This window comes from Sceloporus occidentalis, unplaced genomic scaffold (assembly GCF_023333645.1).
Source record: "Sceloporus occidentalis isolate IW3139 unplaced genomic scaffold, rSceOcc1.0.p SCAF_47, whole genome shotgun sequence".
Classification (NCBI taxonomy): domain Eukaryota; kingdom Metazoa; phylum Chordata; class Lepidosauria; order Squamata; family Phrynosomatidae; genus Sceloporus; species Sceloporus occidentalis.
The window spans coordinates 6,262,958-6,287,955 of NW_028317027.1; the positions used below are offsets into that span (position 1 = coordinate 6,262,958).

At 35.6% G+C, this 24,998-nt stretch overlaps 1 protein-coding gene across 1 annotated transcript in view; it reads right to left on the reverse strand.

Annotated features, from left to right (window-relative positions):
• LOC149289279 (dystrophin-like) overlaps positions 1-24,998 on the reverse strand; it is an 874,963-nt gene that overhangs the window by 250,648 nt on the left and 599,317 nt on the right. Inside the window, 1 exon segment of the mRNA XM_089490922.1 lies at positions 20,494-20,683. Coding sequence (XP_089347048.1) covers positions 20,494-20,683 — 190 coding nt within the window.

Here is a 24,998-nt window from a genome sequence, read left to right on the forward strand (position 1 = left end):
ACAGAATATTTCTAAACCTGACTTGAAATATAACAGTAACAGTACCTTAGCGTAACTATGTTTTTAAAAGCTGATTGATTCAATTTAGAAATGGCCCTTCTCTCTGTGCCCACCTGTCATTCTGTAACATTTTACATAAATAACACTCCCAAAAATTCAAAAAAAAAAACATATTTATCATACTGGGACACATTCAGCTCATTCCACAGAACTCACAACTGGATTTCTGTGGCGGTCCCAAGCACACATGGATTTTTTTTATTTTAATAAACTCTGCGATGCTACACAAAAGAAAGACAAATTCTATCAATATCTAATTACAGCAATATTTCCTGCAGCTCATCCTTTTTCATTAAGACTTGGACTGCTGGGTTTTTTATTATCTGGGTTTGTTTATGGTGGACTTTTGCAAAAATTATTTGGATAGGGCGGCAGCAGCAGAAAATTACCAAGGGAAGCCACATTAAACTGCTGCACAGTCAACAAAATGAATTTTACTACCTAATAACCAATTTATTGTTTGTTCTGTGTCAACAGGGAATTTAAAACAGTAACATCGGATTAATCATTAAAATATCTGATGTTTATCTTCGTGCCACCTACCATAAACAAAACTGAGACAGGAAAATCCACAATTTACTGCAGTTATATTTGTATGTATGCTTTTCACATTGAATGAGGTACAATCTTGTTCTGAAACAGGAATATAACCTTTCTGGACTTGGTACTTTGAAGATTTTACTATGAATGCTGGTTGCCCACAAATCATATAAGATGAGAAAATCAACATGGGAGCCTCATCTCAGATCGAGATAATAATACTTTTGTCCTATATTAATACTTTGGAACTGTCACGATTTGACTCTGGGTCTCAAGCAGCAACATATTTATCTTCATTGCTACATTGCAGTCACCCCTCAGCGGCTGTAGTGCTCATTGCTGACAGCTAGTGTATGAAGTCATCTCCCAATGCTCTACCGATTACGGACATGCAGGGGGATAGCATGCAATGGAGATCTGCCTTGTAACCAGCCCCATCGAGCAACAGTGAACAGAGGAGCCTGATAATCAACAGGACAATCAGTCCTCGGTTTGTTGGTGGCAGAGAGGCTTCCCCTTCCCCCTGGTCTTAGTATTCCTCTGGATTCAAGGCAATGGGGTGACTAGGCCAATTCTGATTTAATGATCGAAGAACATTCCAATGGGAACTTCCGAGGGTAGGCCATCTGGAGTTTTCTCTCTTCTAGATGGTTTTGTGTGTGGTCAGGGCTAGCCACACATGGAGGTGGGGCTATCTGCTTGAAGATATGGGGTAGTCATGTCAGGAGGCAAGGCTAGCCCCAGATAATCTTGAAATAGCTGGGAGTAGGAGGGAGTAGGTGTTGCCCCTTTCAAGAGAAAAAAGAAGGTTACCAGGAGACTCAGGGGAGTAGAGCTTCTCCCATAGGCTCCGGGTCAAACCTGGAGAGTTCCCAGGTATGTTGGTATATCCCAGTGAAATCCTTGCTTTAATACAGGTAACTGATGGCAGAATCTGCAGAGTATTAGAACTGTTGGGTTGGCACAATTATCACCAATAACAATCATCGTGGTGTGCTAATAAAAGGTTAATATCTGAGTTACGGTCAGCACATGTAAAAGGTTCCTATGTCTCGGCATCTGTGCATTGCATTGTGTTGCAAAAAAACAAATGCTTTTTATATGCATTACAATTTCAATACTTATTCGATTTTGCTCACGAGCAAAGATTACAATTATGACTGTTTTGGCTTTTTGGGGACTTTTAAGTCTTCAAGCAATTAAAATAACATATTTAAGTAGGTTTACAGTTTTTATCTTTTTTTTTTGTATTTTTAAATTTACAGATCCCTAGTCATTTCTTTTCTGGCAAGCTCAATTTGAATAAATCATAAGAATTCATATGTTGTCAAATATGTGAAGCTAACTTCAAAGTCCTATGCAGTAGCCTTGTAGTAACGAAAGCACATCAGTGCCTGAAGTGGGAAAGCTCAGTGGAATTTATTTGTATAAAAAAAAGCAGAATGCAAATTGAATTTGCTATAACTTCATAGTTTATTTTACTTTTATTGGATTTTAACCTTATAATTACATTTGGCGTATCTATGCGGATTAAAGAACCTGTCTTTGTAGTGGCTGCAAAGGAGGGATTGGCAAATTAATTCAAGATGAATTTTGAGTCAAATACAACTGATCCATGAAAAAAAAAATTACAAGCAACAGAATCTTCAAAGGAAAATGTGACAAAGACGACCTTATTTACCAGTGAGTTAAAATTTTTATGTGTCCATGCTAAAAATTTTGAAGTAAAACTGCAAACGGTGTTTACATACATATGCTTAACCTATTGAGTACCAGCTATTACCTGCCCCACTTTTTGAGCACTTTCAATGCAAAGTTTAGGTTTCCTAACCCTTTGAGGGAAGGAGGTATGAAGACAGAATAGAAGCCACGTGTTGTGCTAAGATTTCATAATTTTGACTATTACTTATATTGTGATTTAAGAATCTCAAAATACACAAAGAGTGCTTCATTTATACACATGTAAACGTGAGACAAGAGGCATGCCAATGGCTTCATACCAGTTTACTCTTATCGTAGCTATATAGGCACAGAACGGCACACATAGGAAAGAATGATACAGTGCAATAATAGGAAAGGCTGACATCTCCATAAGCCGCTGGAAGCCCCAGGTGAGAGAAGACTTGCACAGTTTAGTGAAAGAAGGCCCTCTCAGCACATTTCTTCCTGCTCTGCATATTTACCGCATCAGCTAGCACTAATCATCCAGCACCCAAGAATCTGCAGACGGTGCTTCCCCCAGGCTCATCTATTACAATAAAATGCATATATTTAAAAATCAAGGCCTTCTTAATCGAGCTACATGTGTATCAGTACGAACTGATGTATCATAAAAGCTCTTGTTGTGTATATATTCTAAGCCAGGGTATGTTTGGAAGAAAAAGAAACATAAAAACAGCATTGGGTAGCATTTGTTTGTTTCTCGCTATTTGCATCAAAATGAATTGTCAAATAGGCTTCTCTGCTACATATAATGTCTTCCAAAAGGGAGATGTGAGAAGGTAAACGTCACATAATGATGGTGGTGGCACATTTTATTATTATTTTGATAGGTGAGGAGGAACCCAATACCTTTTTTCAGATTGTTTGCGGTAAATTCAATATATTCAACAAATTCTATACACAAGCCAACATGATACAGCCAAATTCAAAGGCATGCTTTCATTGCTGGATATAGATTGCTGTGAAAAGGTATTTGCCTCTTCCTGGTTGATTTTTTTTCATATTTGTCACACTTAAATGTTTCAGATCATGAAACTAACTTTAATATTAGATAACAGATGGAATAAGTATCTTGTGATAATACCTTTTTTATTGGACTAACAGAATTTTGGAATGACAAGCTTTCGGGAGCTCTTCGCCCTTTCTCAAGTCTAAAACATTTCTGAGCAAAACGACACATAGAATTCAATGTTGTGTGGCAGGGGAGGGGGGGCTTACTACCCAGATCTGATAAGGGGGGGTGAGATGTTGTAAAAGTATGTGTCCCTCCAGAGGGTCATAATTGTTCTGAGTGGGGAATTTTGAGGGGGGGGGGGGATTAGCACTGCTGAAGATAAATTGACAAAAAAAAACAAAAAACCCATAAGATGCTAGTGCTCACATAGAGGGAATAGGAATACAGTGATGCATATAGGGATGGGAATGTCTACACATGTTATCATATATACAGGTACATATAGATGAAGATGGTGCACTTAAAAATACAGTCCATATAGCAGGTGGGGGGGTTATGTAAAACCTGTGTAGTGGTATTACTGAAGTCCCCTTTCAGTACTTTGATTTTTAGGTCCTTGATAGAATGGTCATTTTGGGTGAAATGGTGTCCCACAGGGGTCCAGTAGGAATTTTCCTTGTGATGTTTAATGGAATGTCTGTGCATGTTCATTCTGCCATTTAATTGCTGGCTGGTTTCTCCAATGTAGCATCCTAGGTCACATTTCGTGCATTGTATCATATACACCACATTGCTAGATGAGCAGGTATATGATCCTTTAATACTGTAGGTCTTGCTGTTGTGGGTGGCTATGTTGTCTGTGCATATATGTTGGCACAGTTTGCAGAGGGGCCTTTTTCACGGTGTGGTCCCTTTTTCTTTATTCATTCTGTCAGTGGGTAGTTTCCGGTTAATTCATTTTTGTTGCAGGTTTGGGGGTTGTCTGAAGTCCAAAATGGGGGTTTCAGGGAAGATGTTTTTTAGTGTCTCATCTTCTGCTAGCATTGGCGGTCTTTGATGACTTTCCGGATTTCTTCAAGCGCTGGGTTATAGGTGACTACAAGTGGTACACGTGTAGAGATTCTTTTTTTTCTATATTGTAGCAGGTGTGTGCGTGGAACTTTGAGAGCAGAGTTGATTTGTTTGTTGATAGTTTTTGATTGGTAGCCTTTCTGTTTCATAGATTTGGAGAGGTTGTTTAGATGCAGGTTGCGGTCATTGGGGTCAGAGCATATTCGATGGTACCTGGTTGCTTAGCTGTAGCAACCTGCTATATGTACTGTATTTTTAAGTGCACCATGTTCATCTATATGTACCTGTATATATGATAACATGTGTAGACATTCCCATCCCTATATTCACCACTGCATTCCTATTCCCTGTATGTGAGCACTAGTATCTTATGTTTTGTTTTTTTTGTCAATTTATCTTCAGCAGTGCTAATCCCCCCACTCAAAATTCCCCACTCAGAACATTTATGACCCTCTGGAGGGACACATACTTTTACAACATCTCACCCTCCCTTATCAGATCTGGGTAGTAAGCCCCCCCTCCCCTGCCACACAACATTGAATTCTATGTGTCGTTTTGCTCAGAAATGTTTTAGACTTGAGAAAGGGAGAAGAGCTCCCGAAAGCTTGTCATTCCAAAATTCTGTTAGTCCAATAAAAAAGGTATTATCACAAGATACTTATTCCATCTGTTATTTGATATTGACACCACTAGACTAATACGGCTACAACCTCTACTCTATTTAATATTAGAGAAAGATAACTGGAGTAAACACAAAATAGAGTTTTAGACATGTAGTTTCCGTGGACATGTAGAAGATGTGACTAAACGCCACTAAAATCACACTGAGTTTGGCATAGAGGAGATGAGAATTGGGAATGTGGAATAAAATGGCAGTACAAATGTGTGTGTGTCTGTGGTTTTAGCTGTTTCGACCTACTACACATCTTCAATAGTACATGATATTTTGGAATATAGCTTTGTTGGCTTCCTCAAGCACCCATCAGTCAAGCCCAGTACAACTGCCACAGAGTTAACTTGCGTACTACGACAGATCTCTTCCTAGTGGTATAACGTATACACACAGGCCCATCTTAATTTTTATTTATTCATGCAATTTTACAAATGCCTTACATTATTGTTTTTATTAACAGTTGATATTTCTGTAATTTGGTTTATTTTATAAAGCCTAAGGTGGGTGACTTCCACCACACCATGATCTTGAATTAAGTGTCAATAATGTGTACACACCTGTACAGCTCTTCCTCCCTCCCTATAGACATTTTGTAGATTTTTTTTTTTAAATCTGCTAAATCTGCTAAAGATTATGAGGCTATTTCTCACATCTCTAGTAATCACTAAAGTCCAACGTTCTATTACAAATTACAATTCATCTAATCCGTCTATATCACATTATTTTCAACTGTAATGCTTTTTGGAATAAAAGGTTTCCAAATTACATTTTTAATTATGTTTGATAATAGCATTAAATTATTAATTGACTGGCTCCCACACAATGCATCAATGATAATTTAACTACAGCTGGGTGGATTTCCAAAATACTGTTTAGAAATTCTATGCAGAAAAAAGTGCACGGTCTGACTCACGGATTATTCCAGTGGTGCTCCATGTCCCTTAGAGAAAATGAGATTTTTATGACTGCTAGAAATACATGTTTAGAGGATTAAGACTCTAAATGGAATAAACATTTCATAAAAACGGCTGACTTTTCATCCAGCATAATAATATCTGCAAGGCCAATTACCCTTAAGAAACATTTTAGAAATATTTCTTGAAATATTTTCTGACATTTCCCTTCCTATATTTCAGAAAATCTTATGAAATAACGCTTGCCACCTTCAAAGTAGTCTCTTTTCACAATAGCCCTAAGCGTATGTCCAAAATAAAACTTTTGTCTACATGTATGCACTTAAGGCTTGATTTGTGAATGTGCTTATTTTTATGTATCTATTTAAAGCATTTATCATGTTTTCCGACATCTCAAATGAAAAACGAGGGGAGGTTTTGTTTTAGAAGCTATGATTAGATGTCTGGCGGGGGACAGGGCTTTATCAAGACATTTTAGATATTGTGAGCCATTAGTTGCTTTTTTTATAAAGTGTTTCTAAGAAGAAGGGAACATTTTTTATACAATTTAGTACATTAACATATTCCGGTTGTTTATATTCATAGCATTATAAGTTTTAGGACTGCAGGACGCTACAATAAACTCATATCTGATCTCCCAGGGCATCAGAGCAAGAAGGATTTGGGTCCAAAAAAGGATTACCCATCCTAAAAAATACTGGAAAGGTATGTTTAACTCATTCTGTACACAATTTATGTCCAGGAATTAACAGAATAAAAAAACAGGTTAACACACAATCTATTTTAATAATCTGAACCAGCATGGAGGGCAAATGCCCCCCTGCCTCTCCTGGCTGCCTTTTGACTCCTGACTGTTAGGGTACAATTTCCTCCTGAAAGACATGTGCAAAGTTTAGAACGTTACAATATTTTTTATCACTCTTAGCCAAGGAAGACTTATGGGGCAAATGAAAGAATAAATGGTATTTCTCCCTGAAATATACTTTATTTTTGGTGGTGTTAAAGCTGCTAATGCCAGGTTATCATCAAACTTGACGTAGTTAGCTCCGGCCATCTAGCTGACTCAAATTGAAAATAAAATATAATCTCTACATGGGATTAAACACAGGAACCGTCACATAAACCTTTTATGAAGGTGGTAAATCCTTAGAATATGGAATATGTGTGAAAGGTGTGTCACATAAATAAAATGTATAATGCAATAAAATACGCTTGCCCTCAATATACTATGGTTTCTGCTGCTCATGCAATATATGACAAGTAAAATGCGCTGTTATCAATAATAACATAATTAATATGTTTGGTTTCATCTATATGCGGTATATATATATATATTTATATATATATATATATATATATATATATATTAGGTATGGTTAACTGAATAATACACAGTGTAGAAATAGAAGAACTTCCAGAGTACTATTTATCAATTTCGAAGAAATGATTAAATCAATTCATGCCAAATTAAGTTGAGCTACTGCAAAAGAAAAAACATTTGATGAAAGTATGTTTTATACAAATTTTTACCTCTTATTTCATCTACAAAACACCCTTAACCTTAAAAGACTGCCAAACCCAAAGTATAGATTTATTTAAAGCCCCAGGAAAAAAACCTTTTTATAACCGGCCTCATTACTCTTTACATTATCCAATAGCAAATCCTTCACCATACATTCCATTCTGTCCATCCCCACCTCAATATCATCCTCAAATTCACTAAATAAACAACTTTTCAGTTACCACCAAACCTCATGCCAAAAACACTACATAATTTCTGCTCTCCGTAATCCTTATTCTCAAGCAGAAAACCAACTAATCTGAATCCCTTTATTAGATGATCCCATGCCATTACACGGCTCCCTCCCACGGCCCGCCTTCCAATGGTTCTCGATGGGTCCATTAGATTAAAGCCGGATTAAATGGGGTGCGGCACATGGGCATATCGGGGGAGGGCAGAACAATCCTAATTGTTAATGCCTGAGTCCAGGACTTTTTATCTCCCTAATTTCAAGATAGGTGGCACGGTTCAGCAAGGTCATGTAATGTCGTGCTGCGTGACTCTGCGGCAGACTTCACCAGGTTAAGAGAGCTGTATGTGTGTGTGTGTCTGGGTATGTTCCCTTGTGTGTGTCTGGGTATGCTAGCGTGTGTCTGGGTAAAGAAAATATATGCAGGTAACATAACAGTTTTGGGGAATAGTATTAGTGATTTTTTTCTCATTTTGGGGCAGCATTTCAATATCGATCCCAGACAGCACAATGTGTTGGGCATTAATATCTATGATGTGTGTGACTTATACAGAGTATCTAGCAAAAGGGGCTTCCTGCTACAAGTTAGTAGACTATGCAGCACTTTCCTGTTAGTAATGATGTCCTCTTTACTAAGCAATACAGTAAATATTAACAATACAGGTTATGTAAAGGAAATGCATACAACATATATTATGAAGTGGTCTAATAATTAAGTTTATATTGTGTCCCAAGGCATTTAATTATCACCACATTATTACTGCGTCAAAGTATGCTATTAATCACTCTGAAGAGAAAACAAAGATGTGTTAAGATTGTTGTTTTAAGCATTTTTAAAGTGGCTGCGTTGAATCATCTTCATACAGGGCAGTAATAATAAGTCTACTGCACACAGATTATCCAGGTAGGAATAGAGTGCATAATTAAAAAAGAAATTAGAACATAATTTAATTTGAAATCAACTCATAAGACAATTACCATTTACTTGATCTACTACAAATATGCTTTAGTTTGTACGGTGCTTCTGTTAATTTAGTTGAGTCACATTGATAAATATATCTGTCAGGTTCACTTTGCATTAGGTTAGGGGTGGCTGTGAATAAGCATGCTTGTCACAAACTCTATTCTAGATTTGTGTTTAGTCACCTTGCGGTTTATTTTTTTGGAATATTTGACATATTTAGTCTTTTTTTAAAGTATGTCCACAGCAGCAGTCAAGGACCACACTTTTCCAGTAAGGTATCTTAGTTTAGGCCAATAATAGCGGTTACATTTTCAAGGTGCAGCTCCCACCCCCTGTTTGTGTATGACATTTTGTTAAGGGCATTTTAGACTATTTTCAATATATTTTTGCTGTGAATGGTGTGGTCTAGGTCCCTGGTCGGTTGGGACATAGAATTACGATACACAATGGTCTGCGTCCCAGACATGTCCATGGAGACAACAAGGGGCAGTTGTTAATTAAAGGCAATTGTGCGTTATCTTACCCCAACTACCTTGTATTACTTTTAGTATTTAATTAAAAGTACTTGAAATTAATTCATCATGTTTTTAGTACTTCCTACACTCCAGTAAAGACTGCTGAAACCTTTAACCCTTTACATTTTAATTTACATTGGTAAAGGACAAACTCATTCTTAGTTTTCAGACCAATAACTGCCACTCATACCCATAAACATAATGGTGGACTTCACATTGTGGTGTTGCTAAATTTAGGTGAGATACATATATATAGAATACATGTTTTCCATCACAAAATATATACTTGATTGTTATATGCAGTTATATAAAATGTGCTGTTTTATTTGTTATTTTTTATTATTTTCTGGGTTATTTTTCTTGTGATAATGTAATGCTTACTTAACATGTAAAGAACAATACTATGATTTCATAATAAGTATTTTGCTGTTATTTTTAACAGTACTTGTTTTAGACTAAACGCTTTGAATGAATAAATGTGACTTAATTCACAATTTTGCTCAATTACCTAGAATCTTAACTAAAGCTGTTATAAAGCCTAGATATAAATTAACTTTAATTGGTAGAACTGTCATAATTCCACTATTCGCTAAATGCTTACAATTATTTATATTGCAACCTTAAATTGACAGGTGGAAAATGCAAGTCATGGATTGTTGCAAAACACAAAATTGTGTAGTATTACAATGTCACAGTAATGTGTCAATAAATCAATAAATAACAGGACACTAATGGGTTACTCTACTACAGTGGTAATATAACACAACGATCTGGGTAGGACCTACAGGTTAAGGATAATACATATCTTGTTGTCTCTGACCAATTCCTTTATTGGGTAACTAAAGCAAAACAGATTAAAACCTTTGAGACTATCTAGGTCTCCTCTTTGGGCTAAAAAAGAAAAGATAGCCTTAAAGCTTTTAACCTTTTATATTTCAGTTAGCCAATAAATGTATCAATCTCACCAAATTACGTTTTTCTTTCTAAGGCTAACATGGTACAACTATACACCCAAAATGAAGATTTTAATTTAAAAAAAAACGGGGTGCCAACCACAATTCAGGAACAAAGATTAAAAAGTGATCTTATCTCCATAACAACCAATTGAATAATCCAATCATCAGGGACCGTCCACGGGTTGGTTTGGTTGTAAGAATACTTATGAAACTCTATGCCAGAACGATAACCTCATTGTTTGTGCACAGGCAATGTCTGGATAGCTCATATTCCATCAAATTCTTCATGTTCAGTTTCATGAAATGCCACTTTGGGCATGGGTTATGGTATTAGGGTTGAAAAAGAAGCCCTTAAATCCAAGAAACTCCTGATTTCACAGATAATAATAATAATAATAATAATAATAATAATAATAATAAAAGGAGAGGCACTGTTTCACACAAAGCAAACACCCCGACTCACAAAGCAGAAGGATGTTCCATAAAGCATACTACAGACAATGAACAGCAGGTTACCATTTCAATTTAGGTAAATCTGCTTATAATGCATTAAGTTGAAAAAGCTCCAGTGACCTTTTGAATGCTTGTAAACACATAATGCAAGTTCTTGTGGAGTGGAGAAAACACCGTAGAATGAATCAGTCTAAGTACATTTTACTGCCTGATGAGGCCAAATTTGCATTATTATATGGGGGATACAAAGACTTTGACTTCCTGATGAAACATGTTCTTTGGGTACCCTTTTTTATGCAGAGCAAGTCAGTTTATTGTGTTTGTATGTTGTACAAGTTTTGCTGTATTTTACTTTGTTTCTTCTATGTACATTGTCTTTACTTCAGGTTCAAATTGAGGCAACAGAAATCCCTCTTAAAGCACGTGGGAAGAAATTTAATATAAGGCTAGAAGGGCTCTTCAAGTAATCCCTGCATCAAACATAATATATTAGAAAAAATTGAACAATGAATGTTCTTCATTGTCCATAAAAGTCTATCCACTTTTAACAACATACACACATTCTGCAATGCATTTATAAGGACCATTATGTATGTGACTGCAGTTTTGTGTTCTTTGTTGCCGTTTTCACTGGTTACAGCTGGTGCTTGTTTGTAGAATTTGAACAGATACAGTATATTGTAGTTTGTTGACCTAGATTATTCTTAATTAAACAGAAAATGAAATATGAAACTAATAAAATGTCACATGATGTTTTAGCGGAGATGATTATACATCAATACAAATTATTTTTAGAAATAATATACATTTAATGTTTTCTGCAGCCCCAATTGCTGTGGTGATTTATTGATGTTATATTATTCATTGACAATTGCAATAGCAAGCTGTTAATATATTACATCTCATATCCAGCCAAAATAAGATGTCGGGTATGAGAACAAAGCATACCCCCAAATAAATTTGTTGTTAAAAATCCAGTACTATAATCTGGTAATCCCCACGGGTTATTAATATTATCCAACATTCATTTGTGGCACTATGTCTTCCTCGTTCTTTCTACCTTATAGTGTTATAAAACCCATTCCCTATTCATAAGCAGGGCCATATTTACCTTATCTAGTTTTGTCATACCCTTTGAAAGTATGTACTGTTGGGTAGATTATCAGTGCTACATGAATAAAATAATATACATATCACCTTAGATTTACTGTACCCTGGATGCATACTATGCACTTCCTTACTAGTGTAGGCAAGAGCCGGTTGGTGGTGACCCCCTTCTCCCCCACCTGCTCATCACCTTAGGCAGCCACTACACAGCGCTCCGACTGCTGCTTTGTCGGATAATGAATCGAGTCTGTTGAAGAACGTAGTTGGTAGATTGGTGTCTTCATTGCCTTTTGCCCTCGTTTTCTGAGCCACTGTTTGCAGAAAACATGCTGCACCAATGCCCCTGCTGCCTTGGCAGAGAGAATAATTTATGGCACCAGCGATCAACTCAGCAAGTAATACATTTATGATGCTAAGCAGCCACCTGGTTTGCATACATGGCCGAACGGTTCCTTATATTTCAGAAAAATGCTCAATTATGGCTAACAAAGCAATTATGCTTAAACTGGAAAGGCGAAATATCACGTGCTATCTGATGTGCAGAAACATGAGAGTGGATGCGATTCTTATGCACCTCACAACAGAATAGTTTTCACTTTCAAAAGACCTACTCCACACTTTTATATTCATGTGTTTTGAAGTTTGCAGCTCATCTTTTTTATACAATGTAACTCACATAATCATAATTCACTCGTGCTACTGCAGTAATTGAGAATGCTGAAGGCATTCTTTTCCATTATTTATTGTAATATTTTCCCATAATTTTATGGGGGGGAAAAAAAAACTTTCTAAAGAAACATTTTATCCTTTCATGTTAAATTAATATACAATGCTATAAACCAAGGTACAGAAACTGAGAAATGATCAGCAAAACACAAAAATGTTAATAAAGATAGATTGCCCAAAGTGTAAAAAAGTACTGCATACAAAGGAATGCATTAAATCTACTGTAATGTATCTGCTTAGTTGTGTTGCAGAGGCTCTGTTAATTATTCTTACAACACAAGTAAATTGCAGCAGGAAGGAAATTTTATCATCAGTAACCTAGATGAGATCATATCTCATTTAATCCTCTCGTTTCAGCTAGTTTTTGCCATCAGTGTGATTGCTTTGGTGATATTTTGTTTAACTATGTGATGTCCCTTTGGATCTATTATTACTCCTTAAAAAAATTGGTATTCCTGGACTCAGAATGACCATAGGGTATAACGGGATGTCCTATGTTTCTAAGCCCCTGAAAAAGCCACATTAGGTGAAACACAGGATATGCTTCAGGGAACGGGCATATTTTTGGTGTTTCAAAAGTAAAGAAAGTAATGCAGATAGGAAGGACAAATCACCAAAGCTCAAATCCTAACCTACAAATTTATGATTTCAATAAACTTTAGTATTGAATTTTGGCCAAAGCACGCCATGGGTGGTAAGTCCTACTGATATACAATGCCACTTAACCAAGAGGTTGGGTTAGGGAGCAGGCTTTCTGTACCTGATCCTTTTAACCCCTAACTGGGCATCTATCGGACAGTAGTTCAGATAGACCTATAATGGTACAGAGATATGAGGAAATTCAATTGTTTGGGGTTTTTTTTCATCCCAAGGCTGTTAAAGTACTTATATAGTGTAGTATTTATATAGTTATATAGAGTGTTTTCCCAATATTTAACACATGAGAATCAACTTTAATAGTTTTCGGACCTATTATTTACCTTACTTTGTTACCAAAGTAGTTGCCCAAAATTGGTTTCCTCCCGTCAGCAGCTACCACCAACCTTTCCTAAGGTGCAACTACTCAAATTAATTAATGAACGCCTGATGGCATTAAACGTCAGTCCATTAAGCAGCATTTTAAAGAGCTGTGACAAATTATAACAACCCTACCATAACTAAATTTGGCTAAAATTAACAAGTAAACACATTATGGCTGCTAGTTCTCTATTTAGAAAAAAAGGTATTCCAAGACTATGTTATTGTTACCCTACTGGGTCTATGATACATATAGGCCAGAATTAATAATCTTTCTTAATCACTTCTAAATAAATACAGTGCTTTCTAAGACAACATTATGCAGCATTATTCAAAACGGTACATCTAATCTAAACTGTTAAATAGTCCCTGGTTACATTATTTAAGTGCATCATTAAGGGAAAAGAATGACATAAAGAAAGGTCAATGACTAAATGAAATTATTCTGATGGAGATAAAGGTTGAAGAGAAGCGTGGATTAATGCATTCAATAGATTGTAGATAGAGGACAAGTGATTCTCTTTTTGCTTTCTGAAGAGACCGAAGAATCTTTGAACTCTTCTTATCAGAAGCAAAGATGCTTTAACTTTTTTTTTATATGCTAAATTATTCTGGTCAAGCAAAGTGTTTTTGGCACCTAAAAACAAATTCATATTAGGCGTTCTGTAACGGATATGCTTAAATGTGTTCGTGAAAGAGCAACACTAACAGAAATTACGTTCCGGAGTGGATTTTTTTTATGATTCTATTCTACCCAAGTTTTAGTAGTTGCATTTAAAGGAGACATATATATATATATATATATATATATATATATATGCATCAATGCACTGTAGGGTTGCGTTCCGGGACACACATACAACATTTAAATGAATACAATTTCTAGAGCGCGTTAGACACATTCTTGCTTTCTCTGAAGCAACAATCATAGATTGAAGTCGAGCTCCGCTATATTTATCAGTGATCACTTATATCAGACGCAGGTTCGCATAACTGCTAATCAAGTGATAGAAACCCAGCTGAGGTGGATATTTTAATAAAGCAATGATTTGCTACTATGATTTGTTTCATATTGTGCCACAAATTACCGATGTTGATTTTGCAGGCTTGATTGGACTGGCACATCACATTGAATCTGTAAGCGACTAATGTTCAACTGGCAATATTTAAGCTCACCGAGCCCTGATGCTGGCACTCTGTGAATTAGTAGTTTTTGCCAAATTTGACATTTTTTAATCATGTGTCATTACTGATTTGCCAGTATCATTATTTTTCTTGCCTTTTATCTCACCCAATACAACGTCTTATCTCGTACTTCTTAATTCAAACGTGTTAAACATCTAATAGATTGAAAGCTCGCACTTTTTAACCAGTATGTCTTCATGTGTGTTAATGTTATTGTCAATTTTATATATTGTCAATTTTAAGGTTATTGTTAATTTTCACTTTTCCTCTATTGTAATAGCATTACAGAATTAGCTGGTGTTCCTTAAATATAATTTATAAGCGATTCTAACCCATCAGTGTTTTAACCCGGAAATAGTGTTTGGTGCCTAATAACCTCTATTAACCTCTCCTCTTTTTTGTAAAGGTTTACAGTATCGGTGCCCGATAGACCCTCTTCACAAATTGTGTCACACAGAGGAACATGGCTACATGCTGCCAAACAAGTTATTCAGTATTTATGAGATCCAGCTTGTATTAATACAGGTTAATATACTACAATAGCCATTTTTCCTAATTTCTACATTAAACTAATAGGCATAACACATCTACCATTTGCCCTTTCAGTACTAAGCCCATGTTACCACACATGATTAACATAAGCATTCCACATGTACGTTAACCACTAACATAGACTAACGCGGGGAATGGGTCACCATTAATAGATTAATCAAAGGATCTCTTTGAATCATCAGCTAACTGTAAGAAATATAATAATATGTCCAATACAGCACCACAAGTCTGCAAGCAGGACCTTTGCAAATGCAGAATACAGAGGTAGACAATGAAGAAAGGTAATAGCAAGATGGTGATCTAACAAAAGGACCTAGTTGAGGAGGGGTATAGTGTTTAAGGACAGGATGGATAGGTGACAGCTGGTACAACATTGCATCACTGACTTGGACATGGCAGGACTAGCCTGTCCACCTTTTAGAACACCTTAACATTCATATGTTAAGATGTCATAGAACTCTAAGAACCAGGTAAATCATGCCACACCAAGAATATACAAACCTTCCATTTTTTACCAAAGTTTCCATTAACTACTTTTATATCTCACATTGGCCAGCAGAGGACTGGTAGAAGACTGACTAAACAATTTATATTTGTCTATCATTTTTTAATTTCACTCCAGTTCTTGAACATGATAGCACTAGCATACACGGGGAAACGTAAAAGGTGGTACGGTAATATAAATCTCCATCAAGCTTTTCTTTGCATTTCAGCACAGCCATTGTTTCATATCCTTGTTTCCCATTAACATACATTTCCTTTTTCAACTTTGTTGTCCAATAATTATTTAGACTCTTTCATTTAAATAGCTTCTGAAAATTCTCTAACTTTTATAAATGTACAAGTCAGCTCAGGTGGTACTTTGCTGTCAGTTATGACAAACGACGAATTCAAGAGCATGCTCCTGGAAATAAACACTGCATTCATCATGCAGAGAATTCCTGTAATTACGTTACCTAATAAAATATACAATTATGATGGATTTTCAGCAGTGGGGTTACATACCTACTAGCAAATGACATTTCTAAACACATTTTTAGATCAGAAAAAACCTTTTGTTGGATGTTGTTAACAGATCTCGTAATTTAATGGTGTATATATGCACTAGATGCTATTTCTAGAGCATATTACACAGTCTTATTAGTAGCATCTACATAGGTACTGGTCAATTAGAACAAGAATAAAAAAGCCAATGGCTCGGGTCCCTCATACCTTTCATTGTAACATATCTAATTATTCTGAGTGAAAAGCAAAAAAACAGCTGAGAAGAGTGGTTGTACCGAGTACACTTCAAGGAGGAACTCCTTTAACTCAGAGGGTTACCTACAATTTGCATATGGTTTTATATTTAACTATCCCCCATCCAAATGGGCAAAGGAACAAGGTTTAAAAAAATTAAAAAATAAACTAAAATACTGAATAATAAAAATATACAAGTACATAAAAGGCTAAAAAGGACCAATATACGGTTACCTTGACACCATCAGAATGGTCTAGACAAGACAGATACCTGATCTGAGACCAACTACTTTCTGAGAGAGAAAAACTGAACATAAAACATGTGTATGCGGGATATAACTTTAATCTAGGTATGTTGCTGAACATAATTCAGTTTTATGTCCAGTTCAGTTGCATCTGTGCTAAGGGATCCCAATATATGAGTGTTTACAGAATCAGGACAGAATCCTGGATATATATATATATATACATATGTAGTGTGTGGCTGTGAATTTCCAGCTGGTGGCTGCAAACAGGCCATAAGGCACCCGCTGGCCTTAATGTGCTAAGGCTGCCCCTTCATCTCCAGCCCGGCTCTGTATATAGCAAACTAAATGAGACAGAGAGCAAATACATAACATATGTTTACAAGTAGACCTTAGGAGTAGAGCAAAATGTAAAACAGCATTGGCTTAGGGAGTTAACAACTGGGAGGAACTTGGGTAATTTCACTAGAACAAATATGCAGACTCAGGACTTAGTGAGTAAACCCCTAGTCTGTTGATCGATCGATGCATTTTAGCCGTGTGGTTTGGATTGCAAAAAAAGAAAAAAAAAATCCATAAGAGAATGAAATGGATACCAGGTAATTTGTTTCACTGAGAGGTCAAAACTGCCATAAATTCAATATCATGTCTGACTGAAGTATACTTCTATAAGATGATAAGAGTAATCCTCCAACAGTTTCTCAGTGTTTCTCCAAGATGTGATTGTGCATAAGAATGACTGAGGAACAACTGCAAGGAGAAGCAGTTGGGAGCAATGTCATCACATCCTATGCAAATCTATTTATGGAGCTCTGTGGAAGGCATGTATATGAATCATGTTTTTACACTTATCTCTGACAAATTAGAGGTATATTGATTCATGCTATAGACAGGACTGAGAGCTGAGGCAACATCTGCTCTGTTGTTATTGCTTCAATTATCCAAGATTCTAAACAGTTGTAGACACTGGTGTAAAATGTATATGTGTATTTACACACTATATAGACAAAAGTATTTGAACACCTGACCATTACACCAACAGGGACTTTTATGACATTGTATTCTAAATACATAGACATTAATATGTAGTTGGTCCCCTCTTTGCAGCTATACCAGGTTTCTGGGAAGACCTTCCACAAGATTTTGGAGTGTCTCTGTGGGAATGTTTGCCCATTCATTCAGTAGATAATTTTCAAGGTTAGGCACTGATGTTGGACTAGAAGGCCTGGCTTGTAATCTCCATTCCAGTTTATCTCAAAGGTGTTCGATAGGGTTAAAGTCGGGGGTATGTGCGGGCCAGTCAAGTTCTTCCACACCAAACTCATCCAACCATGGCTTTATGGACCTTGCTTTGTGCTCTGTGGCACAGTCATGCTGGAATAGAAAAGGGCCTTCCATAAACTATTCCCACAAAGTTGGAAGCATAGTATTGTCCAAAATGTCTTGGTATGCTGAGGGGGACATACTGAGACATTTTGGACAATACTATGCTTCTAACTTTGTGGGAACAATGAGGGGAAGCTTTTATTTCTGCAAGGAGGGGGCAACTACATAATAATTGCTATGCACTGTATGATTGGACCTGATGGTGGCTCATCTCAAAGGCTCACAGTTCTCCCCCCTAGTCCCTGTATTAATATATTAAATTTATGGTCTGGTGGATATGTATGGATGGGTGGGTTCTAAAAACAAACAAAATATATATTTATTTAGAGAGTGAGCCACCATCTATAACCTTGTTGTAGTGGGTCCTTTGCAGATGACTACTTTGGCAAGACAATTAATAGGCATTGATATGGGGACATTAGCCAGTCAAAGACAATCTAAATATTACCGAATATATTATTGAATGCACGGAAAAAAATTAACATTTCCTTTTCCTAGTAGTCCAACAGTAAGTCAGTAAACTTTGCACCAAAATCACTTATTATATATAAAACTGCTGCCACTGTACCCGTTTGGTACCTATTCAAAAGTATATGATTTAGCACATTCTAACTGGATCTTTATCTCAAGGTTTGTGTTCAGTTTCAAACTCGAAGCATGGGAGAGCCCTAATATAAAGCTAATTTCGGTTGCTCTATACAACGTTTACAATTATATTAGCACAACGTATAGGTCTCTGTTATTCAATGCATTCATCTCTTAGGTGAGTCCTTTTGTATATAAAGCATCCGCTCCAGACTTGGTTAGCAAAATTAAAGTCAAAAGCAGAGCTAAACGCCCATTCCTTAGAATGCCATAGTAAGGGAATGAAGACAAATGAATTAACCAGTGGATGCAACACTGTATACACAAATACCTTCATTCTGCTTCATCACAGGTGATGTATCATCTTCAAACCACAATATGTTGCAGCATGAGGAAACATTTTATCTTCTCGTTTTCCAGTATTAAATTAGGGAAACTAATTTCTTGCTTCCAAAAGAAAACAATTGACTGGAAATCGTATCACCGCTAACTATGACAAATGTATTCAGCATTTGTCTTTTTTTTCTTTCCTCTTGACGCATTGATACAAAAAACCCACACACAAAATGCAGGAAACAGCCAGATTTAAGGTATATTTTCAAAATAAAAGTTTTGTTTTTTCCAGATAGTCAATTTAATTATTCCAATTTATTGTCACAGCTATAACATCTAAATAAACATGATAATAATATAGTTATATATTGTAGATATTAAGCAAAAGCCAAATACATACAAACTGAATTATGAGGCATATTTAATGAAGATAAAAATAAGTATCAAAGCTTTTGCATTACTGATAAGTTATTTCATTAATTGCCATTTAGCAAAATAATGGGATGATTTTAAAGGGGAAATATATCAGGTTGACAATCTCTTTACAAATGAGAATTTCTTATAGTTTTACTGTTGTTTTATCTTTATTTTATATAATGTTATCTTATATATTATATTTCCATTTTCTGTGGGAATTTTTGCCCATTCATCCAGTAGAGCATTTGTGAGGCCAGGCACTGATGTTGGATCTCGAGTTTGATGTGGAAGAACTTGACTGGCCCACACAGAGCCCTGACCTCAACCACATTGAAAATACCTTTGGGAGGAACTGGAACGGTGATTGCTCACAGATCAAATACACAAATTCATATGTTGCAGTTAATACTGTAACAGTGGTTATACTAGTAATTGAACATAAAGCACTTTTATGTCTAAAATACTTTCTGCCCAGTTCAGATGTCTGGTTCATTTGTTCTATGAGTTACATTCCCTGACATTTTTACAATATAATAGAGCAAATGGGTTATCATTATTAAGCTACAAAGTTAATGTCACAGATGTTAATATTTATTCATGTTTTCACTATTCTACTGATAATCTCAGTACTTTTAATTCTGTCATTGTGTAGCATTTACAGAATAACTTAACATTTTTTTTCCCACAACGATAAAGTATAATAATAGGATCTAATTAATACTATCCTGTGTATCCAACGGAGAATTAGGTGTTATTAAACTGTAGGCAGATGATTATAGGAGACAGAATCTGTGATATGTTGGAATAGCATTAATATGGCATCACATTTAGGGGTACATTTATGGCCTTGATTGCAGGGAAAATATTTTACAAAAAGTTAAATAAAGAAAAGTTAAATAAATTAACATATATTTCGATACTGCAGTTTTCTACATAAGCAGTAACGTAGATGCATTTTTTTTAAAAAAACTTTGGTTTTACAACAAAACTTATAAGAGGTTTTAGCAAAATGTTTTGCAAGTCAGCTGTATGTTAGCCTTATATAGATATATGTGTTTCCAATAATGGCAATAGACCTACACTTCCTTCCCTTGAAATACAAAAAATATCCACTGCCAGGTTCATACCTGCCACTGGTTCATGACCTCTCGAAGGCCGTGTGCACCCTCCAACACTCCATCTTTATGTGCTGCATCCTGAAGGACATTGGCGGTGGTTTCAGTCTCCGTGAGCCAGGCCAGGAAATGTTCCAAGTCTAGGTAGAATTGCTGCAATGAATGAAGAGCTGCTTCTAGGGATCCATCACGCTCGCTAACCCTGCATAAGCGTAGAAAACAAACACCGTATATCAAATGAACAAAGACCTTTATTCAGACAAAGTAAAAACAACTGCTTTATTATATCAAAATGCATGCCATAGTAGATTGACCTGATTATTTAAAAAGTACCAACATTTCAGAAATTCTCTAGTTTTAATCCATCATTTTAAGTTTGGATTCAACAAATATGAAAACATGTAAAATCATAATGATAAAAAATATTCTATCAAAATGATAAAACAAATTGTATATAAATAAAGGGAGACATTTCAAGTATTTATATTTTTTTCTACGTGTTTCTGAATCATCCATAATGAATATGCCATTTTATATCATAGTAATGTATTAAAATTCATATCAAAAATATTCTGTAAATCATATTCTTCTAAGTAATACAAAATTACTTTCCGAGCAAAACATTGTTTTCAATTCTACAACTATCATTTATTTCAGCATGTTGTGTTGTTTGATAAGCAATACATCAAAATGACATTGCAATGCTTAATTAAAATTACTTACCGACATTGTAAATTCCTGGATTACAAAGTCAGTTAAATGTAATTAAAACTGATTATCTAAATAATTGGATTTCAAAGTTACTAATTTCGCTTGCATTTAACTACAGCATAAATGACAAAATATTATCTGAACCAAATACTGTGGAAAACACTGATAACATTATTAAGGAGTCGCTTGTGATATACGATAGTAACGATTAAGAAATATTACGCATTTCTTTAACTCTTGTATGAGCACGATTATACTTTATAACAAGCTTTTCTAAAACAAATTACTATTTTCTTCAGTTTTTTTCTCCAATTCCAAACCTACAAATGCTCTTTGTGAAAAGGAAGCTAAGGTTGCTTCCTGCTGACCAATTTCAAAGCCACCGAGGAGAAAATGGCTTCGCAGGGAATTAAACACAAAAGCTTGGCCATTCATTTGGAATATTAAAACTATATACATATTATTTACTTCACATGATGCGCTCAAAGATTTTGTTTAATAGGAAAGTAGGATACCTACTGTTAGAAAAAGGGGGGAAAACTATCGGACCTCGCTTTTGTACATCAAAATAAATTGGTAAATGGTACAAAGGTATTTTGGAAATTAAGTGACTACCTCAGCATGAAGATTTGGTGCATCTGTCCTTATAGTTTAAAAATTAAAATAAAAGATTATCCTTTTTCAATTATTAGTTCAATAGTACAATACTGAAAAAAGCTTTTCATGTAAATCAATGACATTGTGACTCTTGAGTCACAAGTTAGATGCAACTTTTATCCTGAGGTAAAAAATCTAATAATCAGTATTGTTTCTCCCCCCCCCCCTCCCAATCATTTTAATTATCAAAACCACAATATTTCAATTTAGTTGAATTGAAATGTAATTCTATGCTCTAAGACAATGCAATCATTCTTGTTAAAACAAGGCTCAAGTGAAATCATACAGATCCTGGTTATTTTTTCATTCTCTAGAGCTTATCAATTTAATTAGCCGTGCTAGATTAAATGGGCTTCCATGGACACGTATGGTAGAAATGTACAATTCTGCATGAGGTGAAAATGAGGGGGGGGGGGGTTTGACAGATTTCTTTTTAGCACTTGTTCATTAATAAAAGTGTAATAAATCGCAAAAGAACTTGATCTCCGCTTCTGGCATGGATTACTTTAATATGTTCTTTCTTAGCCCCTAATAAGATATATCTATTGCACTGCATGATTCTCTCCTACAAGGGATCACATGAGTGAGGTATCTTTTGCTCCATTGTGAATAGAATAAGGAGATGTGTGGGGCCAGTTGATAAGCTTGACTGGGTGCTGTGCCAAAAGCCGTACCTATGTATCATCACAGTACCTTAGGTATCTATTTATGATATAAAGCAACATCTCCCCACAAACAAGCATCACCTTTATCAACCCTCTTATTTTCCCACAATAAATGGTTTTAAAAGAAAATTGCAAAAAGTGCGAATGTTTATACGAAAGTAGGTTCTGCTGAGATCTGTGAATGCAAATGATACATTCTTGATTTTTCTGCCTTAAACCATCCCTGACTATGTGTTCACAAGAGGTCTACTTTATATAAAAAAACAGAATTAAAAACAACCAGCTCTCTTGTCAGTTCAAGGCCTGCATCCTTGATTGCATTTGACACAATAATCATCATCATATCTTAAGACTCAAATCAGCTTGACAGAACTCAACTCGGGTCTGCTTCTTCCAATTACTTGAAAATTGCAGCCCAGCTTATCTCTCAGGAAATAAGTTTGCATTTACAATTCCACTGAGGTGCAAAAGTGATGCAGTAGATGTAGCAATTTAACTCGCTAACTTATACAATAACTATTTTCTTTAAATTCACTCATCTCTAGTGAATGCCTTTTCACACGGCCAAAAATCCTCGAGCTGCATGCTGTTCAGACTTTCAAAGGATTACGCAGAATAAGCATAAACAATATTAGTCTGATATGGAGAGCTAGTTCAAACAAAGCCTACCATATACTTCCAGACCACATATTAATAGGTCTGCCTCATATGAAAGGATGTTTTAGGTCACGATATTTTCTTTTAATAAATCCACCAAATGTTAGGAACTACTTAATTTGTGCACTCAGTTCCTAAGGCTGTTCTTTACATAGAATGGCCCCTGAAGCATGTTCCTTCAGTAATGCCTCTTGTCTTATGCAAAGTTAACTTTAATGTTGTGTTTTTGTCTAAGCAATAGAAAATCCATAGCCTTAAAAAGGTACAATTTATCATTTTTCTTGTAAATTTGTAACAACACGTTTTACATAAAAAATATTTCTAAGAAACAACTTATTGGCAATTGTGCGATCAAACTTTTTAAAAACAAAACTCTCAGGCATTACAGAGACACAGCAAAGTTGATTAAAAAACAGATAATAACATTTTTGAAAGAGACAGAAACTGTAGAAATTAGTACAATCTTACTAACATAACAACTAAATTAAGTTGAAACTTATTTACGGGTCTCTCTAATGCTCACCCCTGTTGCTAGCCCTATAGCCTCTAATTTCTGCTTTTCTTATACTTTTCTCATACGTATTTTTAGTGGTCGTAAAAGTAAACGTGCCTTGAAAGTGAAAATGAGTGAACTAAATGTATTGGGTTAATGGTACTCCCACAGATCTTTTTCTAATTCCTTCATCTTCTTTCCAATCTGCATTGTAATATGGTAGCACAGAAACAGGAGTGTGTTGGGAAAAAAAAGAATAATGGAGAATAGATAATTAAAGCGAAATAGGGAAAGGCAAGGTGAATGAAAAATGTGCATGTCATTTTTATCTTTAATTAAAAAAAAGGTAGATAAATTGAGCCAGCCTGTCATCGGGGTGAACATCCTTGCATGTTGTTGCTTTGGGCAGGAATGTACTCTAGAGGTGTGTGGGATTATCTGTGAATTGGTTGTTCAAAAAAATAAAAAGTTTACATTTAGATGCTGATAAAAGAATAGGGGCTAAAAAATTGGATGATTCTATTTATGTGAGATTCCATGGCCCACATCAAAGCTTGTATATTTTCTACTCTCTTTTTCTTAACTCTTCCATTAACTTTGACTAAAGACTATCATAGTATAGTCTCTGTCTACTTACGGCATGAGTCAAATGTAAAATTTCAAGGCTGGGGGCCTGATATGTTGTCATAATTAGGAGCCTCTCTAATTTTGATCTATTTTTTTTTATGTAAGACTGGTTTCATGCCAGCCGATTTTGTCACTCTATCTCTCTGTCCCACCGAGCTCTATCTCTGTCCCACCGAGCTCTATCTCTGATTTCCCAGACACCAGAGAGTGTGGACTGCCAGTTTGAGTGACACTCTACCTTCCAAGCTCCATTCTGTGGTGCTCTGATTCGCTGGGGTTGGAAAGTATGTCGTTTTAAGTGATAAGACTGGATTTTAAAGTCAAAATATCTAGTAAAATATTAGATAATATCTTTTCGATAATTTTGTCAAGTTTGCATTGAATATACCCATAAACACGCACTATTAACATTACTGAGAAGGCTTGACCATAGCTAAAGAAATATTACCAACTTTTTTTTTAACAATGTTCTGCTACCTGAATAGCTGCACATTTGTACCTTTTCAAACATGTTTTGATTTTTATTTCACACCAAATCAGGTTTATTCACTAAAGGGACAGTTGAGAGGAAAGTTGTCTTTCAGCAACTTCGCCTCACTATGTCCAACCCCAGCAAGCTCCTGCGGCAGGAAGAGATGGCTGGTCCTGTGTAATGTATAGTTAAAAACAAATAAATAAACATAATATAAATGAGAGGTTTTGGTTAT